This window comes from Branchiostoma lanceolatum, chromosome 12 (assembly GCF_035083965.1).
Source record: "Branchiostoma lanceolatum isolate klBraLanc5 chromosome 12, klBraLanc5.hap2, whole genome shotgun sequence".
Taxonomy (NCBI): Eukaryota; Metazoa; Chordata; class Leptocardii; order Amphioxiformes; family Branchiostomatidae; genus Branchiostoma; species Branchiostoma lanceolatum.
The window spans coordinates 1,283,594-1,311,408 of record NC_089733.1 but is presented as its reverse complement, the minus strand read 5'-3'; the positions used below and the strand labels follow the sequence as shown (position 1 = coordinate 1,311,408).

The following is a 27,815-nucleotide window of genomic DNA, read 5'->3' as shown; positions in this document are numbered from 1 at the left end:
TGGTCGACTACACTGATGGATTTCTATGATGAATTTTCATTGGTGGAATCTTCGCGTTAGCAGATGTTTTGGTACTGATTACGAATCCTTTATAACTTGTTACCTACGCTACCATTGGTGGGTTGTGCTGGTGAATTTCTAAGGACAATTTTGATTGGTCAAATCTTTTATGTTTTGGTCCTGATGATGTCATGTTCGCGGAAAGTCAATTAGTTTGTCCTTGGTTTGTGTGGGTTGCGATTGTCGGCCTTGGTGAGTTTTTCTGGGAGAAAAAACGAATGAATCATGATCTTTAGCATTCTTTTCGTTGAGGTCGTGGCAGAGGATGGTTTGGGTAATGCCACCATGAACAAGGACAAACCAAAACTGCAAATAATGTCCTTGACCTTGGTATGGTGTTTGCTGTATGAGTTGAACAATAATTGTCAACGTTACATCAACGCTACATGATTATAGTTTATAAACGTTCTTATGATGTGAAGAGTGTAAATAAGTGTACTACTGCTACAGAGGATGTTATCACTTATGCACATGTTACATCCCATTGTAATAATGGACTATTCCATTGACCTTTCATTGACATGGCTACTGGTGGTAAAAGTAGTATTGGCGCCAAAATTACAAATTGTTGTTTCCAGCCCCGCTTCATCAAGACTCGTTACCCTGCTTTTACAGTGTTTGCGTATGTGTTTCTTTGATCCACCAGAATTAACACAAAAGAACTCAACATTTTTGTGAATCTCAGCAACGATAAACGGTACTAACAAAAAAGTTCCCCTCCCTACCGCCCCCCCCCCCCCCCCACCTAAAACGTTAGCTGTTGCATGGTGACGTTACGTTAGAGCGGGCTATAAGACGGAAGGAGCCATGTCAGTCCCGGGACTCGTGTTGTGTTTGTTCCTGGCCTCAGTGACAATGGTGTCGTCAGATTGTGGCCCCGGAGATGGTCGTGTGAAAGGTATGATTATGTTCGACTACTAATAAACGTTGACTGTCCATGAACACTCCAGCTTACCCAGTCTCTGCAAGGGAATTGGAATATAGCATTAGTACAGTACTATTTGTTTGTTTGTATTGAATACAGCTGCTTGAGGTCAACGATAAACACCCATACCTGGGGATCATATAATCACAGGACCTCAAGTGGGCACCTCATATCGACTCCTAATCTCCAAGCAGATCTACACGGTGCCAAAAATCCAGCTTCTCTGGCTGACTGGAGCTTCTCTGGCTAGCAATAGCATATACGATTTTCGGCACCGTGTATCTATAGACCTGCTTGGAGATTAATCGACTCCATCACAGCTAGGGCTGAAATCTTTCACTGAAGAGAGTGGACAGTCATCATATCTACCAATCAGACGTCCTTGATGAATGAGCTTCGGGGTAGCGGGTCTCCCACCATGCCTTCCTTGCCAGGGGTTCATCTAAATCGGGAGATCTAGAGGGGTGCTGCGCCCTCTTGTTTCAGCCCAGCGCCCCCTTGTCGAACTCAGATTTTAGCTTAATATCCAGCATACGACCTTAATAAGCGATTGATTGTGCCATAAATACACAGAATTCACTCCGTCGCCTGTGTACTAATTGTGTGCTCTCTCTTGTTCAATTTTTCTAGAAAAACCCCTGCTTGCCGTATGCTGTGCGGCGGTTCGTTTAGATAGTTAGCTCGCCGTTTATATGCTACTCTACAGTCGTTGAATGAATTAGGGACACTAATACAAGTCATCTTTATGCGATTCTTCATTGATAATGTGTGAGTGCATGTCTGTTGAGGCACGACTTCCCAGAGTATTACTGTAAATGCATTTAAGTTCGTGTGGTTTTAATTTCGCGAAAAGGCGAAAATGGAGTGTTTGCGGTGGTTTTAAGTTTGCGGCAGCACTATAGTCACATACTGCTTCAGTATTGGACAAAAATGTTCGCAGTGGTTTAAGTTCGCAGTGAAACCGTCGCCGCGAAAACCACCAACATAAAACCACCGCAAACATTTCTGCATTTACAGTAGTCAGTAGGAGGCATGACTTCCCTGGTGCATGTTGGCTTGTTGGGGCCCTAAAAGGGGTATACCGGGTGACCTATACCGAGCCCACGGGGCACTCCGCGTGGTAACCCGTGGGGTACCCCCGGGGGCCCCGCGGGGTACAATGCCTGCACTTGACGGACAAAAATCGTGAGTAAAGATATAGACAGGGCTTAACTTTTGCAAAGATCTCCAGAAAAGTAGAAATTTGAGGCAAATTGGATTCAGACCATTTCTATCTCCCGCCGGCGACAACCCAAGCTGGCTTTATAGCAGACAAACGAAGGCTTGATCAAATCAAGTGGAAGTTACCGGCGAAATTGACCGAGGAAAACCTAGAAAGAAAACATTGGACGTCTTGAGGGCATTTTGTCTAATAAAGTAGGGTGTCTAGTTCCCTATTACATTTAGTACATTTTGACAATTGGTTGTGTGTATTTGTGGCACATCGCGTCACAGCGAAGCAAGTCAGCGACTTTCGTCCTTAAACGGGGCCCCGCGGGTCCTCTCCCATGGGCCCTGCGGGGGAGTATCGGGGCCCCTTACACAAACCCACCCCACCCAATCCAGCAGGACAGAAGTATACTATACAGGGCTAGTTTCTTTCCCAGAGCCATCCAGGAGTGGAATTCCCTGCCCTCCAACATAGTGACAGCTGATTCACTCAACCAGTTTATAAAGGTGGGGTTGGCTAAGGCCACAGCAAGTAATTTATATGGATGACATCAGCGTGCTCATTAATTTTCGCCTGATTTCGAAATAAAAACCAGAAATTTCATTGCCCTCCGACGGTGGTCAACATGCCAAATATTGGCAAATACATGTAACGTTATGTCGTAAACGTTGACAGTCTAAGGTGTTTCATTGCATATGAATACCCAGTGTAGTTCCTGCCCATGATGGTACATGTATAATAACAAGCTGGTTTCTGCATTTGTTCTAGCAAGGACATTATATAAATAATGGGGGGGGGGGGGATACACAAGGTGATTCATCGCATATGAATACCCAGTATAGTTGCTTCAGATGATGGTACTGTAGGTACAACAAGCTCTGTTCTGCATTTGTTGTAGTTAGTCTATTGAGACTGTATGCACATCTACAAGGACATGTTTACTGTTGAATCAAGGAGGTTTTATTATGAATACAGGACTAATACATTGGTTGAATACAGGACTAAAAGACCTGTTGGTCATGATGATGATATCATATTTCGTCGCCTCAATTCTTGTTTGACGAGAAAATATAGGAATCTTTTTTTTTTGGCCCGCCTTTTTTTTTCTTGCCCTATCTCATTAATTTTGGAGTCTGCGGAGGATGTCATCCATAAAATTTACTTGCTGTGGCCTAAGGTGGCCACCATCACACTGCATATTTTTCATGTTGTTGTATCTTCTATTATCATTTGTGAGATTTAGTTTTGCACTTTTTTTTGAGCACCATCACCATCACCAGCCGCACTTAGGCGTGCACCTCTGTTATCACCGCTGGACGTGATACACACGTCAGGTTTTGCCCATTATTGTTTATTTAAGATATTGATAAGATACCCTTTGAACCGCCTCATGGTGTAACACATCAGATTTGTTCTGAACAGTACAATCTGCATATCCAGACAGATTTATTTGATCCACTCACACCAAGAAGAACCCCTACTCTCTTTGATAAGTTAGCTTTAATGTAATCAGTGCAGCATCAGGACATTTATTTTTTAGAGCAGCTAATTCTGTCACAAAAGAACAGAGTCTTAACGTTTCTTGTTATTCACCAGGAATTGATCTAAAAAAAATCATAATCTTTAAAGCTAAAAATATTATATTTCCCTCTAATAAAATTAATGCAGAGCTTGCCAAAGAGACACCCAGTTATACCCTCAGCACAGATGAAGGGAGCTTCCAAGTTTTCTGTTACCAAGGGGAGGCAGCTAGTCCTTTCTTACTATGGAGCAGTGTGACGGTATGTATGAACTGTCATTTTGTTTTTCTCTGCTGTGAAAGAACACTCATTCAAGATGTTACTTAGCCTGGATGCCCTTTACAAGTTTTAGGCTCTGGTAAACAACACCATAAAGTGGCTGAGATGTATACTAGTAGTGGTAGTAGGATAATAAAGCTAGAAAGGCTGGCATCCAGGCTACATGTACTCTGAGTAATGCTATATAGTTTGAAGCAAAATAATGTTGATGAAAATTCTTTAATGTTGATGTCAAAAAATGAAAATTCCATGACATGTCTTACTTAAATATCATTACAATTTAATCTTGTCCTATGGCAATATGGGGTGACTGTAAAAATGGATGTCTAAGCTTTGTATTAGACAAGAAAGTAATCACAAGGCTGTCTCCAGGAGCCGCCCCTCTATTTACTTGTGGGCACAGATAAAAATTTCACCCTGTACATCCCTGTGGGCTGACAAAAACGTTAAAATACATTTTCATAAGCTTTGAATGAAAGATTTAATAATGAAAGTTAACAACATGGGCTTCCAAATTCCTATGGAATCAAATTTTGTCTTTTCCTTCCAAATGCCCCAGCCACTAACCATGGTTAATGTCTTCCAAAGTTCCAAGGCCTGAGATAGATAAATCACCATTAGTCCAAAACAATTTAAAGCTGGCATGGAGACAGCCCTGAAGAATCATAGATTTTTGTTGACTCACTCACTCACACTCACTATCCGGTTTATCGTCTTCTTTTCCCCATCATCTGGGTAAGGGGAGCATGTACTTTTCCCATTTATGTAAATGAGCAAGTGCGCCAGGTGCCTATGATGACATAAATTTGATATCCAACGGCTTACAAAATTTTTACGGCAAGTTAAGATCAGGAGTGCTTAAGTTCCAGAGAAAATTCAGGCTTTTTATGGATACATGTACTAGATGTGATGATTATCAATTATTATTGTATTTATTTTCTGCAATGCTGCTGTCCTTCCTCAGGTCAGGGTGAAGTCCCTAGATGGAGCTCCGACCCTGTACGTTGGGCACAACAAGTCTGAAGTGTGTCAGAAGCAGAACCAACAGAGCCTGATCCTCTACTGGCTCATGATCTCTCCCGATAAAGTCTCCCTCCCTCCATTTGAGAAGTCGTGTATTGGAGTAGAGTACACCTCAACAACACACATAGGGCTGGATAAGAAAGGTAAACATAACCTTCAAACCAAAAGTTCAACAAAAATCACAATACAGTCTCTATAACACGATGAGGGTGTCAAAGACATCCTCAGATGCAGCTTCTTGATGATGTAATAAAGCAGCATCCATGTTGGAATACAGCATGTACATGTAGGTGTGTGTTACAACTTAAACACTATTAACCACTTTGTGCAAATGACATAACTTGAAAATCCTGCCTTTATTAGACTTTTTTCTATTGACACGAAACTAGAAAGTACACTATCTACAATGCGCAATCATTGGAACATCCTTAATGAGTTATGGGGCAGTGCAGGAGTCATCAACTTATGACTTGAAGGGTGGGTGGGTGTGGGTCGTAAAAGACTGAACTTGCCGTAACAGGCCGGGCAGCCCGACTTTCCACTAAGTTCATCCACCCTCGTTAATTCGCTCCGGGACCCGACTTCCACCACGCTCCTCGGCATTGCGGGTGATTCTCAATGACTACACAGAATGGTCAACTGTCTGACCTTATATAGTACAGACGAAGCCACTTAATTGCACCTCGGTTAAACGCACATTCCATTTAATTGCACCAAATCCCAAACCGGTTCCCATTCACTGCATTGTTAGTGACTCCGCATATCTGCACCGCGCATTATCACCAATGCCGGATAACTGCACCAATTTTTTTCAAAAATCCTTGACAACTTAACTAAAAGGGTGCGCTAAAAATCAGCAAACGCGGTACAAATGAGCCGATACCTGCCGGTGTAAAGGCGCAAAACCGCCAATATCTTTAAACTGTTTTGAGTAACAAAAGAAGGCGGTCTCCATTGACAGTTACGTTGATAGGAATCGTACGGGAGGACCTGGGCAGGTCACGGGGCGTGTCGGCACCATTAAGAGACGCACGCCTACCAAGGGCGGCATTACGCTATGGCAGACAGCATGCTGTACTCAATAAAGTCTCTACCTGTACACTGTCTTATTACTGTGAATACATTCAAGTTCGCGGGGATCTGATTTCGCGTTAAGGATGACATGGGGTGTTGTCGGTGGTTTGAGGTTCGCGGCAGCGCTATTGTCACATACTGCTGCAATAATAAAAGACCGGCGTCTTTACGTACATCTTGTCAGAAACCCCACAGCGACTCGACAAGGGCTACAGACGTGTAGGTGGACATAGCAGTCGCTTTTGGCGGTGCGGTGCTAACGTGATCATCTGGCACATTCTGGCACATCTGGCACTGATCTAAGTCATCTAACCATATCTACCCACAATAAATCCCCCGCCCATGGTGGTGTGGTCCAGCTGGGCATTTCGCATAATTGCACCAGCCAGATAATTGCACCAAAAACGCTGACAAATGGGTGGTGCACTTAAGCGGATTGTACTGTATTAGGTGATGTCATTGGCAGATTGATCCAATTATCGCGCAGTGTAAATAGTACACTATCTACACTGCGCAATCATTGGAACATCCTTAATAAGTTATGGGGCAGTGCCTACGTCGCTCCGTTCTATCCTGATACCCTATTTATATATATATCAACCTTTCTTCATGACCGTAGACATTCCATTATTAAACTACAACCCCCACACTCATCCAAACCGTCACAACCTATAGCTAAACCTATCCCATTCTCATCCCATTCTCATCCCATCCTAATCAGCACCTTTTCGGACGGATGACAGAAAACCACAATAAAACCCCAAGCCAATAATCGCAAAATTGTTCTCTCTTTGCACAAGCTTGTCACAAAAACCGGTATACAACAAATAAATTGCATAACGTTGCCTTACAGTGTTCTTGCCGTAAGGCTAATTGTGCGTCTCTATTGTACAACATTCTTACCTCGAACCAAAGGAATCGTCTATTCCCCATCCTAATCACCTGCTCAGACGTAAATGAGCACACAGACCCAATCTGCAGTTGGATCTGCCTTTATTCTCCCTCCACTGACTAGGTAGAAACCCCAAACCTATTCCTGTCATCAGAGGGTCACGCCTTCCTTTAATTTGGCCTTGTGGATGATGAAAATAACTTAATCCAAGCCCCTCTCTCATCATGGTCTTATATTGTGTCTCCAAAACTAGTGCCAAATCCAAACCAAAATGCAATTTCGTTCACCAAAGAAGATACATTAAGGATTCTGGCAAGGGAAACATCTTCCAACACCTCAGCCTTTCCTTACGGACAATGTCAAGGCCTGAAAACCACTGGAGACTAAAGCTTACCTTACCCCTGATATTTCCTCGAATGGGCGGGTCTGGTAAATGCCATCCTGCTCGAAGCCTCGTTGAAACTCAAACAAATCTTTTGATCGTCATAATTGACCACGATTTCCTGGTGGTAGAGACCATAACCACGGTCGTGAACAATCCCATTATTGGAAAGTAGCACTTAACCTAAGCGTACCTTTCCTACCTGTAAGTCAAACGCCTAAGCCAACCTCTCTCAGACGCTAAGAAGTGCATTTCAACCCATACTCAAACTCGAGCAGACCATTGCACTTATTCTGCCGTCAAGTATACTTGCGTTTCTCCGGCTTCCGACTTAAAGCCCCCATCATGAAATGGCTTTACCATCGATGGGCCCAGTTGTTCAAGACGAAAATATCTAAAATAGCTCTTCAGTTTCAGTTTAATTGGTAACAACTTGCACAAGTTACATGTTACATGAAATATGTACAAGTTACATGAAATATGTTGAAACTACAGTTAAAACGCTCTTACTAGGAACAGTAAACATTAGAGTTAAAAGGCAACAACGGCAATCAATATAAAATCTATACATAATAGAATAGAAGCTTGCAACATCTAGGGATTCTTCTTTGACAGCAACTTCAGTGCCCGCGGCATGAAATAACTCATGTCGCTTAGTTTTACTTAGTGTGGGGAGGACCTGTTCACGAGCCCGACGCAGATTGTAGTTGATCTGCGACGGTTTGGACACAAAATCAAGCAGAGGGTTGTGAGGATCCTCTAGGATGTTTTGTAGTGTGCGCATGGTGGCCTGGTTCCGTCTTGAAGACAGAGAAGGCAGAGACTCTACGGGGATATCTATAATCTTACAACATCGTTTTTGTACACTTTCGAGCAGGTTTGATAAATGTTTGGGCAGGCCTCCTCAAACCGGGCTGGCATATTCAAGTAATGGACGTATGAATACTAAGTTAATGCGTGTAACCACATCTGTAGACAAACCAGCCTTCTTAGCTACAGTTAAATAATACATTCTTGGGCGAGTTTTAGTGAGCATATACTGGACATGGGCTTCCCAAGTCAGATCATACGAAATGAAAACACCTAGAAGTTTGAAGTTTGAATGTTGTGACACGTTCAATCGGGTGGCCTTCTATTGAAGGATGGGGTGGGGACATTCTCCTTTTTTCTAGCACTAATGATCATATCTTCTTTTTTTTTCGCATTCGCTGACAGTGAAAACCCTTCACCCCATTCAGCAACAGAATCCAGCGCTCTCTGGGTCTGCCCAGGTAGTGACCCCATCAGTAGTTCAGAGTGTTGGTGATGAGGTCGTCGGCATATATTTAACAGGCAAAACAGACAGCAGTAAACAAGCATCTACTGAGTTCATACAGATCACAAACAACGCCTTAACTTCGCTTCCACGTCTTAATTGGGCAGGATCGCCTAAAACCCGTTGGCCTCGACTTAGCTTTGATCCTCACTATCACCCACAAATATTCATCGATCCCATCTTGTGTAGTCGCACCCGCTGCCGGCAAATTATCAACTTGGCTAAAACTTTATTAGGAACAGATTTCTCTCTCGTCTTGCTTTCTCCCCTGGGTTTGAGCTCCCATGCCCCACAAAGACATCGCCGCTGTTGCCGTCCACCCACGGTCTCCCAATCTAACTACCGTGACCGAAACAACAATGTGTTCTACAAGCAATCTGTAACAGTTTCAGTCCATGTCTCTTTAGCACTCACGGCTTGTGTCTTACTCATATGCATAACGAGACTATTCAAATCGCCATTGAATTGCCTCCAACCACCAAAGCCTGGCCTAATGATCCACCAGCAATCCTCTACGGGGCGCTTTCTGCCAAAGAAACCCTCCACTGAGGACATCAACTGACACCCCATGCATGACGTATGCCCTTCATACTCGCCATGTGTATCACACTCGACCGCCCTACAGCGAGTGTCCGCACTAAGACTGTGTCACAAGAACACTCCACGGACACCACATGCACGATGTAAAGCCTGTAAGCCTGTGAGTCACGCTCGATAGCCCGACAGCGAGTGTCCTCACTAAATGTGTCACAGAAACCAACCAGGGGGGCATGGACGAACACCACACGCACGATGTAAAGCCTGTAGGCCTCGTCCTGTGAGTCACGCTCGACAGCCCGAAAGAGAGTGTTCGCACTGTGCACAAAGTTACACTTCACTGAGGACAGCAAAAGACACCATATACACGATGTTCAAGTACTATATCCTTCCGACTCAACCTGTGTATCGCCTGACTGCCCCTCAGCGAGTGCCCGCACTAAATGCGCCAAATAACACTCCACTGAGGACATCGACATGTACCACATGCACGATGTAACGTGTCTGCAATGCTCGCGATGTGTCACGCTCAACAAGAGTGCCCGCACTAATTGTGCCAACGAACACTCAACTGAGGACATAGACGAGCACCATTACGACGTATAAATCTCTCACGTCACGCGTGTCACGCTCGACTGCCCCTCAGCGAGTGTCCGCACTGATTGTGCCAAAGAACACTACACTCAGCTGAGGACATCAACGAACACCACCACGACGCACCAATCTCTCCCGTCACGCGTGTCACGCTCGACCGCCCCTCAACGAGTGTCCACACTGAAATGTGCTAAACAACACACAACTGAGGACGAACACCACCATGACGTACTCATCTCTCACGTCACGTGTGTCACACTCGACTACCCCTCAGCGAGTGCCCGCACTGAAATGTGCTAAATAACACTCATTACAACTGAGGACATCGACGAACATCACTACGACGTACAAATCTCTCACGTCACGTGTGTCACCGCTCTACTGCCCCTCAGCGAGTGCCCGCACTAATTGTGCCAAAGAACACTCAACTGAGGACATCAACGAACATCACCACAGCGTACAAATCTCTCGCATCACGTGTGTCACGGCTTGACTGCCCCTCAGCGAGTGCCCGCACTAATTGCGCCAAAGAACACTCAACCTAGGACATCGACGAACATCACCATGACGTACAAATCTCTCACGTCACGTGTCACCGCTCGACTACCTCTCAGCGAGTGCCCGCACTTATTGTGCCAAAGAACACTCAACTGAGGACATCGACGAACAAACAGTCAAAACACACTAAAAGAAGGCACAGAAAAAATCCGTGGTCCTCAGAAAACTGCAGGAACCTCAGGAACAAAACCCAACCCCTGCCAAAATGAAACCCACGCACAGAGAGAACAAAAATACAACAAAGAAGAAGCCGCCCTCCCCAAACGTTGGCGGCCTCAAAAACAACCGTCTCCCGTTCTACCTTCTAAAACTAGCTCACTAACTAGCCAAACCTTGACCGAAATTCAGTCGTGGTAATCCAGAAAACCTCTCCTAAGTCACAAGACGCCGACAAAGCCGCTCAAAGCACCAGTGGACGCACACTGCATTGTAAGAAGATCACACTTCGAGCCCGATACAGATGTCCAACACGTCCAGACATTGTGGATGATTCTCAATGACTACACAGAATGGTCAACTGTCTGACCTTATAAAGTATTAGGTGATGTCATTGGCGGATTGATCCAATTATTGTGCAGTGTAAATAGGCAATATTTGCCACAGCAAATACAACATATTTCGAGCATTTTCCTCCCCATTCAAAAAGGGACTGTTCCAATATCACCCCCGTGCAGAAACGGAACATTCCAAAATACCTTTTTGTCAAAAACTGAACTATTACAAAGTCAGACCAGTCTGAAAATGATATTTTCTAATCTGACCCCCAATACAAGGATGGGCTCTTCCAGGCACCCACATTCACACTTGACCATTCCAAAAACACTCCACCAAAGAAATTGACTTTTTCAAAATCAGTCCAAAATTGAATTTAAAAAAATCTATCCCGCATACAAAAATTGTCTCTTCCAGTGGGGAATAGACCAAGTATCATGCAAATTTCAGAATGTAAACAACTAGAACCTTGTCAAAGATTTCTTCTGCATAAGAATTTCCGCAATCCGATAGTCCAGAAAATTATGCAGCCGACAGTTCTTCAGAACCAACTCAAGATGTGCAAAAGTTTCACAAATTTCTGCTGGACGTACCGCAAATTTCTTATGCGTATTTTGTACTCAGTCTGTAAGTTTTCCTAAAGAAAGGATATGCAACCACTTGTACTTTTTGTAGGAAGATGAGCCTTTGTGTACTCTTGGTGTAAGCAAAAACAAGTAAACAAGTTATTGCTATTTATATACAGAGAGGAGTATAGAACAATACATTAATGATGGAAAACACCGCAAGAAAAGCTTTGTTAATGAATCTTAACCAACTTCCGTACAACACAACATTAACAAGAGTTCCGCGACCTCATATCTCCATGAGCAATTCTATCTAAGCAAATGACTTACACATTTACATAATATATGCTTAATCATAAACACCTTTATCTTACTTACACATGTTGCTATATTGACAGTCCAATAATTTTACAATTAGATGAATTTGGGTGTTTTTGCATTAATTATGCAAATTAGGAATTCATTTGCATTATTGGTATCTGTTGATGCTCCACTTTCCATAAACTACATAGTTACGTTACATGTATTTGAGTCTTATAATGGAAAACACTGCAAATATAGATTTTCCTCATTAGTTATGCAAATCAAGGCCAAATTCGCATAATTTGCACTTCATTGTGTATATCTCTATCTAAGCTACCTGCATACTTAATATCATGGAAATCCGTTGTTCCCTTGTTAAGTTATTCTCCTTAGAAGATTTTCACAAAAACGCCCCTGCAGTTCCAGAGGAAGCTGCTAGGGGGCCCAAACCTACACCACTTCTTTATTACATCACAAACTATGTGCCACCAAAAAATCAAGACCACAGCACGTCCAGGTCAAAAGATACAAAAATTGAAGTTCTGCTGCAGTACCAAGGTCACATACCAGGGGGCCCAGAATCGACCTTAAATTTCGACTTCACAACACCCGCCCACATACCAACTATCATCGTAATCCATCAAGAGGCTCTTTGGTTATGCTGACTGGAGTGGTGCAGAAACACAAACAGACAAACAAACAAGCAAACAGACAGACAGACAGACAGACAAACAGACACACCCAAAACTATATCTCCATTTTTCATGGAGATAACAACACAAGGAGGGGAGTCAGGGGGCAAGAAGTTGTCCTGCACATGTCAGAGTTAGTGCTCCTAATTGGATTTGCTATTTCAACCAATGAGGTCCAGTTTTGAAAATGCGGGGGTACCGTAATTTGAAAGGTGCTCTCTCATTGGCTGACCAAATTAGTCAACCAGGCCATAGGAATAAAGATGTCACCATTTATGGTCAACACCATATATGGTCATATGAGGAAAACAGCCAATTATTCCCCCCTAACCCCCCATATTTTGAAGTGGTGTATGCCAAAAGTGCAAACTATGTTCTTTGAACATTTGTTTTACGTACCACCCTAGCAAATTTCTGGTCATTTAGCTGTAATTACAGGGCATAGGAGGCCAAAATATACAGTTTTGGTCTGAAAATGGCCAAAAAAAGTTGATCAAATGAAATCAATTTAAAGGCCTCTATGGAAAAAAATTAACAAATAAAAGGCCCACCCTACCCTTGTGCCAAATTTCAGGTCAGTTGGTCTAAAAATGACACAGATGAACCGATTTGAAGATTTCATCAGGGAAAACAAGATACTGGTATTTCACCCATACTGCAGTATGGGCGAAATATAGATATAACGTTTTTGTCTTATAAACCCTAGATCATATTGTCCTTGATTACTGTTTTTTTTTACTCTTTTTCTGCTCAGTGATCAATGTTTGGTTCCCAGCATGCCTTGTGCTTGGCCTGGTGATCTTCAGTTATGCCTCTACTCTCAGCAGGTAGGACTGGTCCATTTCAAACATTCATAAAATGCAAAATAAGCATATATATGAGAGGATCTTGATACACTGGATATTGTAAATGACATGGAAACCATTTATTTAATTAATATAAATTAAGTTTAACTTTCAGTGAAAAATTGCATCAGTTTGGTACATTTGTAAGTCATTAGAAATAAATTTTGTTCTTACCTGCCAACATTTATTTAGACCCCTACTGAGAACAAACACATAGCTTGGCATTGCAATCATAGTCATTATTATAATTCAGAGACAAAGTTTAATAAATTTTTGAAGAAGAAACAATTATCTTATTTCGAATGTGATGACTTAAGGTGCACATGCAACATGGAAATCACAATAATGAAATAATGATATACTGTATAGTGATCTTTACTTTTATAGTGACAATGAAGTGATGATGATGATGATATGGTGTGATCTATGGTGTATTCAGTGACTACTGCCTTTGTTCCAGGAACTTTACTACTCATCAGGCATTACTGCTGGTGTGTTTGTTCCAGGAATGTGCTATTTTACTACTCATCAGGCATTACTGTTGGTGTGTTTGTTCCAGGAATGTGCTATTTTACTACTCATCAGGCATTACTGTTGGTGTGTTGGCCTCCCTTTTAATACTGGTCTACATGCTCAGTAAGTTGGTGCCCAAGGTAAGTAAACACAAACCCACTGCAAGATTTCTGCCAATGTGGCTCAAAATTAAGATCTTTTAGTTTGAAGGCCATTGGGCCATTTTGAATCTAAATCTCTCTAACATACCCTGTACCCACCATAACTGGATATCGTAAAAAAAAGGCTTGGTTTGGGTTCAAAGATTCAAAATTCATACTTATTAAGTGTCTCTAGGTATCTTTGGTACATTTCGTATGTACCTGTACCTAACCTATAGTGGCCCATGATAGGGTCACACACAGCCAGCTGTTGCCAAAAAATGCCTGTAAATTATGCTTTGATACAGCAGATTACAAGATTCAAAATTGTACTATCAGGAACATCTTCAAAGAAATTGACAATGTACCAGATGAATGTAGGTTAACATTTTCCTGGCACAGGTAACGTTATCTGTATAACATGTTTTTTCAAACTTAAAGATGATAATGTTGAAAGATGAAGATACAACAAGAATTTGGTTCATATTTAGAACAATTTTAAGTTTGTTGCAAAAGCTTTACAATGGACCTATTTAAAACTTGGTTACATTTTGCATATTTTAATCATGTTGTTCCTGTCTCTGGCAGAAAAGCGGTGCATTTGTACTCCTGGCTGCAGGTTGGTCCACAGCGCTGTACCTCCTACAGCACATGTACCTGAACCTACAGTCTCTCCTACAGGGGTACCTACAGTACATCCTGGGGTACCTGGCTGTGGCTGGTCTGGTCAGCTTTGGTGTTTGTTACAGGTAAACTACAACTCTATAATGTACCCGAAACTAAAGGGAACATATCTTAACATATCGAACAGGTAGTTCAGGTTCAGATCCGCACCTGTACCTAAACCCCTGTACCTGTACCTGTACCTAAAATTTGTTTAGGTACACAGCTCTAATGTGAATTAAGTAATACAAATGTGTAATACTATGTCTTTCTAGGTATGGACCGGTGACCAATGAGAGAAGTTTAGACTTGATGAAGTGGGGGATACAGCTGATAGGTCTGACATTCGTATACAACGGAACCCAGCTGCCCGCCGCCTCGCTCACCCTCATTCTGCTGGCTGTGCTCTGGGCAAATATCCCAGAAAGACTGGTACAGGCAGTAAGGTTCTCTTGGTAAGTGGCTGATGTGCATGTTGCTGTATACTGCATTCACACATGGGTGAGGGCAACCCTAACGGTAACCTCTTCATGTCTGCCACCTCCTCATTTGCATCTCAACAAACCTGATCATGAGATCTTCTGTCACTCTCAACTTATCACCACTAGGAATCTAAATCTCATTCTGTAGGATACAACAGCATAATATCACCTGGCTCTGTGATAAAAAACTAAATATGTATAATGTTCTTCAAATGCGTTCTGTTTTTTACGGACTTGGACGTTGACATAGTCTGTGAACAAAATCCTCCTTTGACAAAACCAATTTCTGTGCTTCAAGTTTGGCTATTTCATAACCTCAACAATAACTACATTTGAGAAGCTGTAATATTTTCATAAAACAGGATTTGTGTATGACTGTTCCGTTCTTCAGGAGGACTTGGTTTCCTCAGAAGATCCGTCGTCTGACCCAGGAGGAGTACGAGCAGCAGGCAGCGGAGGAGACACGGCGAGCGCTGGAACAGCTGAGACAGTTCTGTAACAGTCCCGACTGTAACACATGGAAAACTGTCAGCAGGCTGGAGAAATGTTCACCTGTAAGGTAGGGGTTAGAACAGTAACTTTGTTTCGTTGATGAAGCTTAGACATGTATCCAGGTGATAAGATACAGTACGCCAAATGACAGTTATTCAAGCAACTGGATATTTCTGTAACAGTCCCGACTGTAACACATGAAAAACTGTCAGCAGGCTGGAGAAATGTTCTTCTGTAAGGTAGGGATATTCAACCTTTGTTTCACATAACTCAGTTACTGGTAAACTGCCTTAAGGCTCAACACACCAGTTTTGTACAGTAGGTACATGTAGAAGCTGCATAAGACCAGACTGTAAGTGTAAGGTTTGATCCACTCACACCAGGAATGACCTCTACTCTTTGCGACAAGTGTGTTGACATGGGTTCTTAAATATGCTCAAAGTGTGTATCTCCTCAAACACGGCACCTCCTGAGTTTTATGTCCCATGCAAGAGGACAATTCTGACAAAGGCTAGATACTAATTTTTACCTGAGTAGAGGAAGAAAATAGGTGCAAGGGCACAACATTGGGGCCTGCTGGGGATTCAAACCCAAAACCTACAGATGTACTCCCTAGCTTTATGCTGTTGCATATTACAGAGCTTGAAATAAACAAGGTAGTGACCGAAAAAGAACAGTCCACATGTATGATATATTCTCTTAAATGTATACAATTACATTTTTTTTTGCAAACTCAGTAGTTTATTCAGTGGTTATACACATGTAGGTACCGACCACATCTTATAACATCATATGCAATGTACACCTCAGGGCGGGTCATTAACCATCATTCAGATAATTGACTTTGTTGACTGCTGATTTAAGAAAAAGTTCAAACAGTTCTCCCACAACAACATCTTCAAAAAGAGTCCTCCCACTATAACAGTGATCTCCTATAGCTATATATGGTGTGGTAGTCTCTTGGGTGTTGATTAACATTTGGTGATGACCTGATATTTCCTTTGTACGCTTCATGAGTAAAAAAATTTAAGATTTATTTTGTTGTTCTTTTTTTCAGGTTTGCCAAGTTTGTGGAGGGTGACAGTCACCTGTCAGAAGATGAGGTCTGTGCGTACGACTCCGAGGTTTCCTTTGAGTTTCCAGCAGAGGATAGTTTTGAGGAAGACGAATCATTTGTCACCAGTAATACATAACACCAGTCGTTCATTCCTCACATTTAACAAGTGCACTTACTGTATTTTCTTGACATGCTGATCTGTGTTTGTGTTTTTTGGGTGACCAATTCTACCCTACATTTAGAAAGAAATGGAAAAATCTTGGCGAAGAGATGTTGCTGGCAATATTGTGTATTGTTATGTGCTAGATATTTTGATGATTGAGATTACTTTTTGTCTATGTGCACAAGGAATTCTCAGGTGCAAATTTTCTATTAAGTTCCCTACTAGTAGTCTTTTTTACTGATGTTTGATGAAGTACACTGTTTAGGCTACTCCAATTTGATTTGTTGGCTCTTAGATATAAAAAGATGCTGCTGTAAAAAACGAACATGAAAACAGCTGAGGAGAAAGTCTGTAGTATGGTATATAGTACAGATTTCCTCACATCCTTCAGTTTTCATCTTGATGTCTTGCTTGTTTTCTTTCTTCCAAATGTCAGGAAACTATAGCGGATATCTTACTGGACTGCACCTAATTGTGACAAATGGCGCAAATTTCCCATTGCAGTCGCACTGACGTGCCACTCACAGTTGAAAGAAGTGACCTCTACAAATAAAATGGCCGTGCATCGAATGTCACATTCTCAGTTTCGGCTCCAAATCAGATACAAGATAACTTTAAATCCCAGTGTTGCCACTGAATTGAAAACCAATGTACAATGATTAAGATTCATCCAAAAGAGATTTACAGAACTAGTGATTGCGTTGCTTTGCTCCATTTTGCGCCACTCTTCTTAAATAAGAAAACAATTCGCAGTGTTGTGATTTAAGGCACAGTCCAGTGAGATACCCGTTGAAATAAATAAATCATTGTGGCTGGTACAATGTTATGGGAGGTGGCGACACATAAAAACTCTCTGTCACAATATCGCTGCTCAAAAAAGGTTGTTACTTATCCATATACATGTAGATATAGGTACACCCATGCTATAGCTAACTGCTGATTAAATTCTTAATGAAATGTTATTCAAGAAATGGGAACAATATGAAATGTGGCAGTTTGATGGTCAAAGCATGGCCACATTGATGTTGTTAAGTTGTAACATTATTGTGATACTCTTTCCGTTCTATTCAAATCATTTTACAGGGATCTTTTAAGGCAGTAGAAACAATAGTTGTACACATCTGGGTAGCTTTAGGAAAATTTTCATTTTTTGTTGATTATTTCATAAATCTAACCACAAAAAGTACCCAGAACTATGACTGGCAGCTATTACCGATATGACAACCAAATTTGCTTCATTTCATAGTTATTTTCTTGTTATAAAACGTGAGATACAGGGCAAAGGAATATGCAGTTAAAGACTGAAAGTAGTTTTGTTATTATATATGTACATGTAATTGCAATAAAGTTACACTGCAAAGTGTTGTATGATACAGTTCGTGTGTGGTGATATTGCTACTAGTATCTTTGTAGACAGTGATAGATACATGTAGTTGTTGGTCTGACTTATACCCAAGTTGTCTTTTTCATCAATCAATCATTTTTCACCTCAAGTGTGTGTGTTTTTGAGTGCATGTGTTAATTGCCTTCGCTGTAGGCAGAAGGGTATATTTTTGGTCGGGATTTGTGGAGTGATGGTGTTGGCGATATAACTCTTGATGCCATGGACGGATGTTGCTGATTTTTAGTAACTCTCCGTTTCTGTTGGGGAGACGAAGGTCAAGTTCGAAGATGGGTCTTCTGGGGGGTTCCTTTGGCGCTGCAGTGGACCTTTTGTGTTTGTCGGTTTGTTTGTTGGTAAAATAACTCGAGAGAAATTTAATGGATCGTGATAAAATTCATTAGGTTGTTGGGGGTCGGGGAAACGAAGGTCAAGTTCGAAGATGGGTCTTCTGGGGGGTTCCTATGGCACTACAGGTGGCATTTTTTAATCTAAATTCTGGAGGAGGATAACTCAAGCAGGGTTTGGTGGATCTTAATTGTTTTGGGCAGGTAGAAACGATTAGTGATGATTAACATAATGAGATGCAAATCAGGTCCTTCTTTACATGTTTAATGAGAAAAAGTTGAAATTCCCTTTCAATTTGCTATTTTTTTAGATTACGACCTATATACGAGGACGCCTATATACGAGGACACTACCTACATGTTTGGGTTAACGTTACCATGTAGGCAGTGCTTTTCACAATGGCGCTTCAAGACATATGATGTTACAGGGCCCCACTATCCTAGTTGGGGCTGTCACGCTCCGTGCCCCAGTAGGAAGGGTCAGCGTTTAGGTGGCTCAAATTTGACAGCTCCGTGGATCTACCATGTGTTTTTCCACCATGATGTCAATTTAATAATAGAAAGACCAAGGAACTTTGAAATACTATTAGCGGTTCTTTTCACGGTACAAATCTTCAAGATAAAAACAATACTTGAACTGGCCTGGGTGTTTCAAGCCTCATAAAATGCTCTGGATGCCTTTAACAATACACGGTACTAAATACATGTAAGTTTGTGGTGATTTCATTTCACGGTAAGGAGAAAATGGAGTGTTCTTGGTGATTTTGAGTTCGCGATAGCGCTTAGTCACATAACGTTACTGCTTTAGTGATGGAAATACTGTATCCTTTTTAGACAGCTAGCTGCACTACCGTTCTAAATCGCTATCAAACGGCTTGCGCTTGTTGGTCGCGTTGCTTTGATTTATTTCATCAGTGTAGATAACCAATATATCTATTACAACATGAGTTACTAGGATGTTGTCAAACCACGGACAAACACACAAACGCTGCCGCAAACATCACCTTGGCGAAGATAACAACTACAGAAAACTGTGATACAACTCAATATAGCATGTTGTCAAAGACTCATGATCAAGCCACAGACAAACACACAATCGCAAACATCCCCTTGCGTAGATAACAACTTAGTATGGAAAACTGTAATACAGCTCAAGTTGTATTGTCAGCGTTACTGTTCCGCCATTATAATTGGATCATAGTGATTCATAGCGGTACGAAATTGACAAGCAAAGAAATGTGCAAATTCAATCCTAACATTGCTGGATCGGAGAGTCGCAAAGTCTCCAAAAGAAGGAAATTTCGGGAAATTAGACAATAACTTTGTCGAACTTCCAGCAAATTGGAACTGGCGCTCAGCAGGCGGCGGGTTCCGTGCCCAGCTCAGTCAAGTACCGGTTTGAGAGGGTGTAGGTATTTCTTGTTTCATTAGTGAGTCCTTTTGTGCTCTCGGTCGGCACAGTTTAGGGTTACTTGATCCGTCACACGGTCACTGAACCACCAGCGAGGGGATGTCCGCCGTGTGTGCCTGAAACTCTGTTTTACCGGCTGTCCTTCCTGGTGAGTAATATCTTTATCTTTATTAAAAAATGCAACAATACAATACACAGTGGAACGCCAGGCAAACAAGCTGATGTTATATATTGGTAATATACATATACATAAAATTTATATATATTCCGCACTTATCGACGCTGTGTTGGGTTGTAACAACGCCAGGGTACCCAACAACACTGGACGCCATTTACTTCCTCATTTTCTGTACGGTCTGTAACGTTACATACACATTTCTATAGTCGTCTAAAGCTACTCTTGCTCGCTCGTTCACTCACTCCCGTACCACTCACTCACTCACTCACTCACTCATTTATCTATTTATTCACTCACACTACAAAATGTAATTCGATTAATCGAAGTCCCGGTAAATTTTTATACATAAAACTCGAGAGAATTCTTTTCGGAATAATTTCTGGACATTCGCTGTAGAAGTCATTTCCCTTTGAAGCCCGTGCGCTGAATGTTTGGCCCCTCTTTACTTCAAGTGCTCTCTTCTGGCCAGGCGCTAGGCAACAGAGTAAACGGTCCATTTGTAATAGGGCTGTGAAACCAAAGTTGTGATAGACCAACGAATGAGACAAGCATGGTGGGTAATAACTGTCTCGGGCCTCTCACATGTTCAAGGTAACATCTCCTCTTTGGCTAGACCCACGGCACGGAGAAATGATTCTTCGATAACTTCCGGCTACTATATCGTATATATCAAAGCTGCTATGTAGATCCAGCCCTGTCGAGACTTCACCCATACATACTCTGTATTCCCAGGTGTTCATTCCTGTGGTTACCAAGCTAGGGCTCCACACCCCAATTTCCTTCGCCAACAATTACCCGTTGTAATTGACCCAAAGAATGCAAAATATGTCCTAATTTGCATAACTTACGAATAACGATGTTGAGTTTAACCAAGGTTTAACCTAAGCTATGTCACAAATATGATATTTACATCATTTCTCAATACGTCATTATAAAATTTGCATAGCCATCAATGATCTGTGATCATGTATGTTGCACGTCTAAACGTTTCACAGAAGGCTGTCATGTGACTTCTTCACTGATTAGGCAAATCTATGTCTAAACTGTTCTTCTTTCCACACGTCACAAGCATAAAGTTCATTCACCACCGACCTATTATGGAATCTTAACATTGACTATACAAATTGTGTCCTTGTTTGCATAACTATTTTCTATCAATGTTTCTCTCTTTCTAAGTATATATCATATGTATCGATGTCCTTCCACGGACCACAGAGGAATTATGAAATTCCATAATCAAGTATGCACATTTCCTTATCAGATTATGCATCACATTCTTAATATCATAAAGATCCATCCACAACTCGCGATCGATTTATGTTGTTCACAATATGTCAAATCCTGTCAAGCAAAAAAATAAAAACAAAATGAAATAACCCTTTGGTGAGAAAGTGAGAATTTCGTGACGATAAGTCAAAGTCGCAGTCACAACAAAAACAAAACCTTGACCTTTGACCGCTCTCCACAAATTTAAGGGGGCGTTTTTCACTTTTCATGATGATGCACAGGTTTCTCTGTTCTTGCTTAACCCTACTGGCGTACTGTACACCACTGGCACATAAATAATGTAAGCTCAAAGCTGAATATGTTATATATAGTATTTCCCCCACGCCCATTTCTGCAGGTCAAAGAAGTTTATGTAGATCGGTATGGCGGCCACAACAGCTACATGTCGTTCCCGGGGCTCCCAGCTGATCCTCGTCCTCAGAGTTCTCTGTGTACTGGCTGTGGTCACCTGTTATCCCTGTCAATCATCAATACAGGTGAGCTGAATATTGTGAAGTCGTTTTGTGCGACCTTTCCAAGTAACGCGAGGGTCGTGTTTTATATAGTACAATGCATGTCTGTTTAACTGGAATGAAGGCAGTGATTGACAAATGTGGCCGGTATTTGAAACAGTCCGAACAAAATCGTGGTTCAAATTTGTTGAAGATAACAGTTACCCCTATGGGAAAGAAACACACTGTTTTCTCGACCACTTACCCGGAAACAAAGAGTGTCATTGTTCATGTATGTGAGGGCATGGCCTTCTAGCGAACTCTTACAGCACTTAAGCCCCAGGAAATACTAGTGTAGGCGGACGCCGGCCCAGGTGGTACGAAATCTGGTGTAACCATAGTCTTTTATAATTACGATTATCTATTCCTAAAGGCAGAATTGTTCTCCTCAAACCAAGGTTTAGTCCAGCATGGACCAATTACAATGTTTTGAATCCTTGGAAACAAAGCAACAAATCTCTACTTCACGGTTCACTGCCCAGGGCCTGTATGTATGCATATATGAGTCGAGCTGTATTCGTGACCATGCAAGTATAACAGCCTTGGGCCGCAGTCGGGCGTAATTACCTTCGCCGAGAAGGTTATGCAGAGGGTAGCGTTTGTATGTGTGTGTGTGTGTGTGTGTGTGTGTGTGTGTGTAATTGACCAGCATAACTCAAGAAGGCTTGGATGGATTGTCTTGATATTTGGTAGGTGGGTAGGTCTTGATGGGACCTAGAAATAATTAGATTTTGGGTCCCCTAGCGGCTTGTTACGGTACTGCAGTGCAACTTCCTGTTTTGATATCTCGTGTTCTGGACATGCTATGGTCCTGATTTTTGAGTGGTAGATAGCTCTTTGGACAGAGAGTAAGCGGTATAGGTTTGGGCCCCCTGGCGGCTTTTTTGGAACTGCAGGAGCAGGTTTTGCTTCAGACTTTGAAAGGGAATAACTCAAGAAGGGCTTGATGGATGGTCATGATGTTTGGTAAGTAGATAGCTTGAGTGATGATGTACATGGTTAAACACTTATTATGCAAATCAGTATCTAATTTGCATAATCAATGAGGAAAGTTTATACATCCGCCAAATTCCATGATACCACTCTTAAACATGTAACATATGTAACTGAGGAAGAGAGAAATATTGATAGATATCAACTATGCCTTATACTTTGGACAACTTCTGTTATTTGGGTGGAGAAGACGATCAACTGGTATGATTTATAATTGATGAGAAACACTCCTAATACGTCAGTCATAAAGGTTAAAATCATTTGGCGAAGGTATGGACGACCTGTCACAAGTTCCATATTCAACTCTAAACTGTACAGTAGTGAAAAGCGGCCTATCATTTAACAGTATAACGTTATAGACTATATCCTGCATGTTGATAACTCTACAATGATCTACAATATCTCTCATGCGGGGGGGGGGCTAACAGGGAACGACACAGTTTTAAATAGACATTGAGAAGTTTTTCTTATTTGGCTCATTTCGGGGCTGGAGAAGGAGCAGGCATTTATTCTTATGTATAAAAAAATCAAATTGCTTGATGATTTGGCTAACCAGGTGGAATTTACAAATACTACAAATGTCGGCAGTGTAATCTGCACTTTTCAAGCAAGCCGCGTGGATCGCTGTTGCACGGCCCTTCCAATGTTCAACGTGTTTTACAGCATCACATCGACATCCTCTGGAACTACCTACGTCATCAAGTGTTGTACCAAACAGTGTACTTTGAGACGTGGTTCGTAGTTTTGTGTTACTCCATCATCGCTCTGGTGCCCGAGGCCATGGCACAAGTCTCGTGCTTCTCCCGGTACCGTCTGGAGCGGAGTTCAGCAGCGCCCCGCCCCTCCATTCCCCAGCTCATGACGGAGGGAACCCTGTACATGCTACCTTTAGCTGCGCTCGACACAGTTATTGTCAAAAGGTAAAATCTATCTGTATAAGTTGTGGTTTAGTTCTTTATTGTTCAGTTTGACTTCCTATGATATGCATGAATGGAATGTTCTTAGGGGAAGCAAATGAGTTACGTAGAAGATAGAAGTTTGGACTTATTCGTTGACTAATTCCTCGGGCATGTTTTGCTCAGAAATGTAATGCTCTTTGCCAGGGGGCAGACGGATGTGTATGTTATTAAATCTGTCCAACACACAACAATGTGACTTTTGCCATGTTTTGCCCCGTGATTGCCCCATAAATGAGATGTTCCAGCTTTCTCATTGGTTAGGCTGGCCCATTGGGGATACCTTGAAATCTAGATGTGATTTCAATATTTTTGCAAACAGACCTTACAAATTGAACTTTGCAGTGGGGTAAAGACATGGGATTTGAAAAATATTTAATTTGGAGTGACTGTTTATCATGGCTTTACTATGTGTTCTAATGGAAAGTTCATTTACTGCTAGTGCCCCCCCCCCCCCTTTATGGTTTGCGGTGCTGAGTTAGATATTTTTTTGTAGCCGAAGACCAGTTCTAAATTAGCACATGCTTTTTCACTGGGAAAAGAACTCCAACGCATTTGCGCGTGAAACTTTCTTTGTCTAATCACAAACTTAGCATCTATGTCCGCAGTCAGCTCTCCAGTCTCTGTGTGTACATCGTAGCGCCACTCATCGGTAATGTTAGAAATGGACGCAGTATCAGTAATGATGGATCATGTTGTAGGATTGCCGGCAACTCCACACATATTTTAGTCAGTCCATGCATTGCACATCATCAAAAGACGTTCCTTTCTTTGAACTTCCTATTGTTGCAAGGTTCCCAGATGTACCAGAAGACGTCTTGAAACTTAAACGTCTTGACTGGATCCAGAGAGAGAGAGCGCTACCCGAGTGCGCCCCCTCGCTGGGACAGATGGTATGGCAGGTAGCGGCTGCACTCATCATCTATGACGCAATGTTTTACATCATCCATTACAGTGTACACAGGTATGTAGGAAATGTTTGTATGTGCACACGTGACCTCAACTCCCTCTCTTTCCCTCACACCGGCCAACCAGAGACGATGTCCTTTATGTCAGGATAGGGTTGAAGATGAATATCATTTCCTAATGACATGCCCCGCATATACTGTAGATAGACGAAAATTAATGGATATGATCACATGTAAATCCAGTAAACCCTTGCCAAAGGCAAACACAGACATTTTTAATCTACTTATGTCATGCCCGGCACCATACCTACGTACTTAAGCCAATACATATATAGCGCTCTACTAAAAGAATGTATTGTAAGTTTGTAACAGACAGAAACGTTTAACGTATATTATATCAGAACGCCATTTACGTCCATATCCTTGTAGTTATGGTTTTCAGAATGGAATATAATAGAATAGTCTAGTTTAGTATGTCTTGTATTGATTGCCTTGTCCTTGTTGCCATACATTGTGCCATGTACAATTGTCGAGCAATAAAGTTCATTCATTCATTCATACATCTAATTAACCCCTCAATCATAAAATGCAGTCTTTTGATGTGAAAAGTTCTTGATATAAATATCTAGCATTGTGTAATAAGTTCCTATTCTAAACATTCCACAGGAACGCATTCCTGTACCGAACGATCCACGCCCCCCACCACGACCACCCGGCAGGTTTGCACGGCCGCGTCACCAACCGTCTGACGGTGGCAGAACGTCTGGCGCTGGTCCTGTCAGCTAACCTCTCCCTGAGACTGGTGTGCGCACATCCACTCAGCAGGACAGTCTTCATCGTGGTGTTCATAGGACTGCTGGTGGAAAACCACGCAGGGTAAGATACACGCGTATTGTTATTGATTGTTATTCTTATTCTGTCCATGTCAAAACTCAATTCCATTTGTATTGTATTCATCTCCATTTGTCAGCAGGGCTAGGTCTTACCTATCAAAATTACCCATTCATTGCAAAGTCCTACTTGGAATTTCAATATTGGTGTAGTTCATTGCCTGTTATAACGTTACTTACACCAAATCTTGTAACAATTTTACAGGTGCAACATTGATGCTATGTACTATTAACTTCCATTAATTTTGACTATTGAGTGATATCCTCCTTTTTATTAGTGCCATAATTCAGTGCCAGGGTCTGTCAACTGCGAAGCCACTGTGTTCGAATATCAATCTGTTCTTTCTTCACAAATGAACCATTCATACTTGTATATACCCATAAGAGACAGTATTTGGCATATCAGTACCTTGCCATCTCTCTCTTTGCTCTCAAAATCTATCCTTCCACGTCCACAGATTTGACTTGCCGTGGAGCTATGACAAGATCATTCCATTTGGTATCATGGGAGGGGCAGCACGACACCACGCTCATCACGTGTACGGAGCCCGCCAGTACCAACCCTTCTTCACCTACATCGATAACTACATGGAACAGTCCGCCCAACACCCCAGCGTGAAGGAGAACAACTTGTGATGAACAGATTATCCCATTAAAGGTCTTTTTTTTTAATTCAATGTATTGCCCTCTACCCCAAACTTTGAGTTCTCCTTCTTTCACACCTCGTTTGACGCATGTTTGCAACATTTCATCAGCAGCATGATTTCTTCATCAGTAAGGCCATGTTGATATGGATGACATCCTTTGGGAACCCCAAAACTCATTTCATTTCATTTTATTTATACAGGGGAAATACAACTCAGGCTGTGAAGCCTGTTTTTCAGGTATCCCTGATATTACATATAAAAAACACAACTACGACATAGTACACCGTAACAATAATAATCAATCAATAAATCTGATGCGAGCATGTGAATGAAAAAAAAAAAGTTTGGCAAAAAAGTTGCCTTAATTATGAAATCTACGTGGTCAGGAAGGTGGAACAAACGACTTAACACACAGAGTATGGTACAGCGAATAACAGATTCTTCTTCACATGTTCTTCTTTGACTTTGGAACTGATTTTGACATTCTACGACATTGGTATCGTTTTCTAATATCTTTTTTATTTACGGCGTATATTTGATCATTTTGCAGCTGCTTTGGTCGATTTACAGTATAGTCGAAAACTTTTTACTTGTTTTTGGAAACGGAAGGAAATTGATGCGCGCGCAGATGTCACCCATATAAGCAAACCAACATGACCTAATAAAGGAATAAATGCCATTACATACAAAAGCTAGAATGTAGAAAATGCAGTCTTTCGACATTGCTGTTGTTTGGTAGTTTATCAGAACTAATATGATTAATGAGTTGTAAGTTCACCAATTTCATCTAGCGTTCGTTGACTTATATCATAATTTGCGTTGTATACGACGTAGCGGTACATATTGTCGTGCGATTCTTATTATTGTCCACTTTGGGCACTTCCACGTGGCATGTCGAGGTGTATCATGCAAACGCCAGCTCTCATGAGCAATAAAGAACGACATAAGTATGAACCTAAGGCTTAGTCGTGACTCTCCTTTTAACAAAGCAATGGTCATGAAATAGGTTTGCGAACAGAATAAACTCATGAGGCCGTATTTTCTCGCACTATACAGCACTAGAAGGAGAAAGGCTCAAGTGGACGATAAAAGGTCCCCCTAGCCCAATTCTTCATCATAGACCTCTATAAATGAATGCTCACACGACGTGAAACAAACGGAGAAAGTTACAGACCATGTATTATTCTCTTTAGAAGAGCTGATATTTCTTCCCATGGATTACACATTTGACTCTGCCCGTGTTTTTAGAGAATGGACGTTCTGAATATATCTCGCGATAATTGGTACCGTTACGTTACAGTGAGTAGAGTACTGCCGTTGCGGTAACGTTTCGTCTGTATGTCAATATTGTGTTAAATACGACTGTAACGCTGACTCAACATGTCGTACATTGTTTTTACAAAGACTGTATTCAACTTCATACAAAATGTACAGCTGTAGATCGATTACAAATAACTGCACAGACAGCGTAAAACAGTTTCATACATATTGTGACCATTTGTACCTTCTAGTATATATCTAGCCTCCGTGGCAGACTCCTTCCGGCTGT

The 27,815-nt window shown here is 41.7% G+C and overlaps 2 protein-coding genes across 4 annotated transcripts; both read left to right on the top strand.

The window, feature by feature from the left end:
- Window positions 1-152: 152 nt before the first annotated feature.
- Window positions 153-18,155, top strand: LOC136446212 (nuclear envelope integral membrane protein 1-like). Of its 2 annotated transcripts, none has more exons than XM_066444527.1 (10): window positions 153-252; window positions 818-958; window positions 3,864-3,976; window positions 4,959-5,160; window positions 13,177-13,249; window positions 13,827-13,920; window positions 14,509-14,669; window positions 14,859-15,038; window positions 15,457-15,624; window positions 16,615-18,155. In XM_066444527.1, exons 2-10 carry the CDS (start codon window positions 868-870, stop codon window positions 16,748-16,750), a joined length of 1,218 nt encoding a protein of 405 aa, XP_066300624.1. In that variant the 5' UTR covers window positions 153-252; window positions 818-867; the 3' UTR covers window positions 16,751-18,155. The 2 variants fall into 2 exon arrangements, with proteins under 2 accessions (XP_066300624.1, XP_066300626.1); XM_066444529.1 differs by lacking the exon at window positions 153-252 and adding an exon at window positions 263-390.
- A 1,605-nt stretch (window positions 18,156-19,760) lies between these two features.
- Window positions 19,761-27,752, top strand: LOC136446120 (cholesterol 25-hydroxylase-like). Of its 2 annotated transcripts, XM_066444407.1 has the most exons (6): window positions 19,761-20,064; window positions 21,719-21,857; window positions 23,529-23,785; window positions 24,615-24,785; window positions 25,396-25,605; window positions 26,078-27,752. In XM_066444407.1, the coding sequence occupies exons 2-6, from the start codon at window positions 21,744-21,746 to the stop codon at window positions 26,253-26,255; spliced, it is 930 nt and encodes a 309-aa protein (XP_066300504.1). In that variant the 5' UTR covers window positions 19,761-20,064; window positions 21,719-21,743; the 3' UTR covers window positions 26,256-27,752. The 2 variants fall into 2 exon arrangements, with proteins under 2 accessions (XP_066300504.1, XP_066300506.1); XM_066444409.1 differs by lacking the exon at window positions 19,761-20,064 and having other exon boundaries at window positions 21,491-21,857.
- The last annotated feature ends 63 nt before the right edge of the window (window positions 27,753-27,815 follow it).

Excerpts from the sequence above, each read along its gene's own strand:
- LOC136446120 (XM_066444407.1), top strand. The coding sequence starts at position 21,744 with ATGGCGGCCACAACAGCTACATGTCGTTCCCGGGGCTCCCAGCTGATC. Across the intron at positions 23,786-24,614 it reads GACACAGTTATTGTCAAAAG|GTTCCCAGATGTACCAGAAG; the intron begins GTAAAATCTATC and ends TATTGTTGCAAG. Across the intron at positions 24,786-25,395 it reads ATCCATTACAGTGTACACAG|GAACGCATTCCTGTACCGAA; the intron begins GTATGTAGGAAA and ends AACATTCCACAG.
- LOC136446212 (XM_066444527.1), top strand. The coding sequence starts at position 868 with ATGTCAGTCCCGGGACTCGTGTTGTGTTTGTTCCTGGCCTCAGTGACA. Across the intron at positions 959-3,863 it reads CGGAGATGGTCGTGTGAAAG|AGCTTGCCAAAGAGACACCC; the intron begins GTATGATTATGT and ends AAATTAATGCAG. Across the intron at positions 13,921-14,508 it reads TCAGTAAGTTGGTGCCCAAG|AAAAGCGGTGCATTTGTACT; the intron begins GTAAGTAAACAC and ends TGTCTCTGGCAG.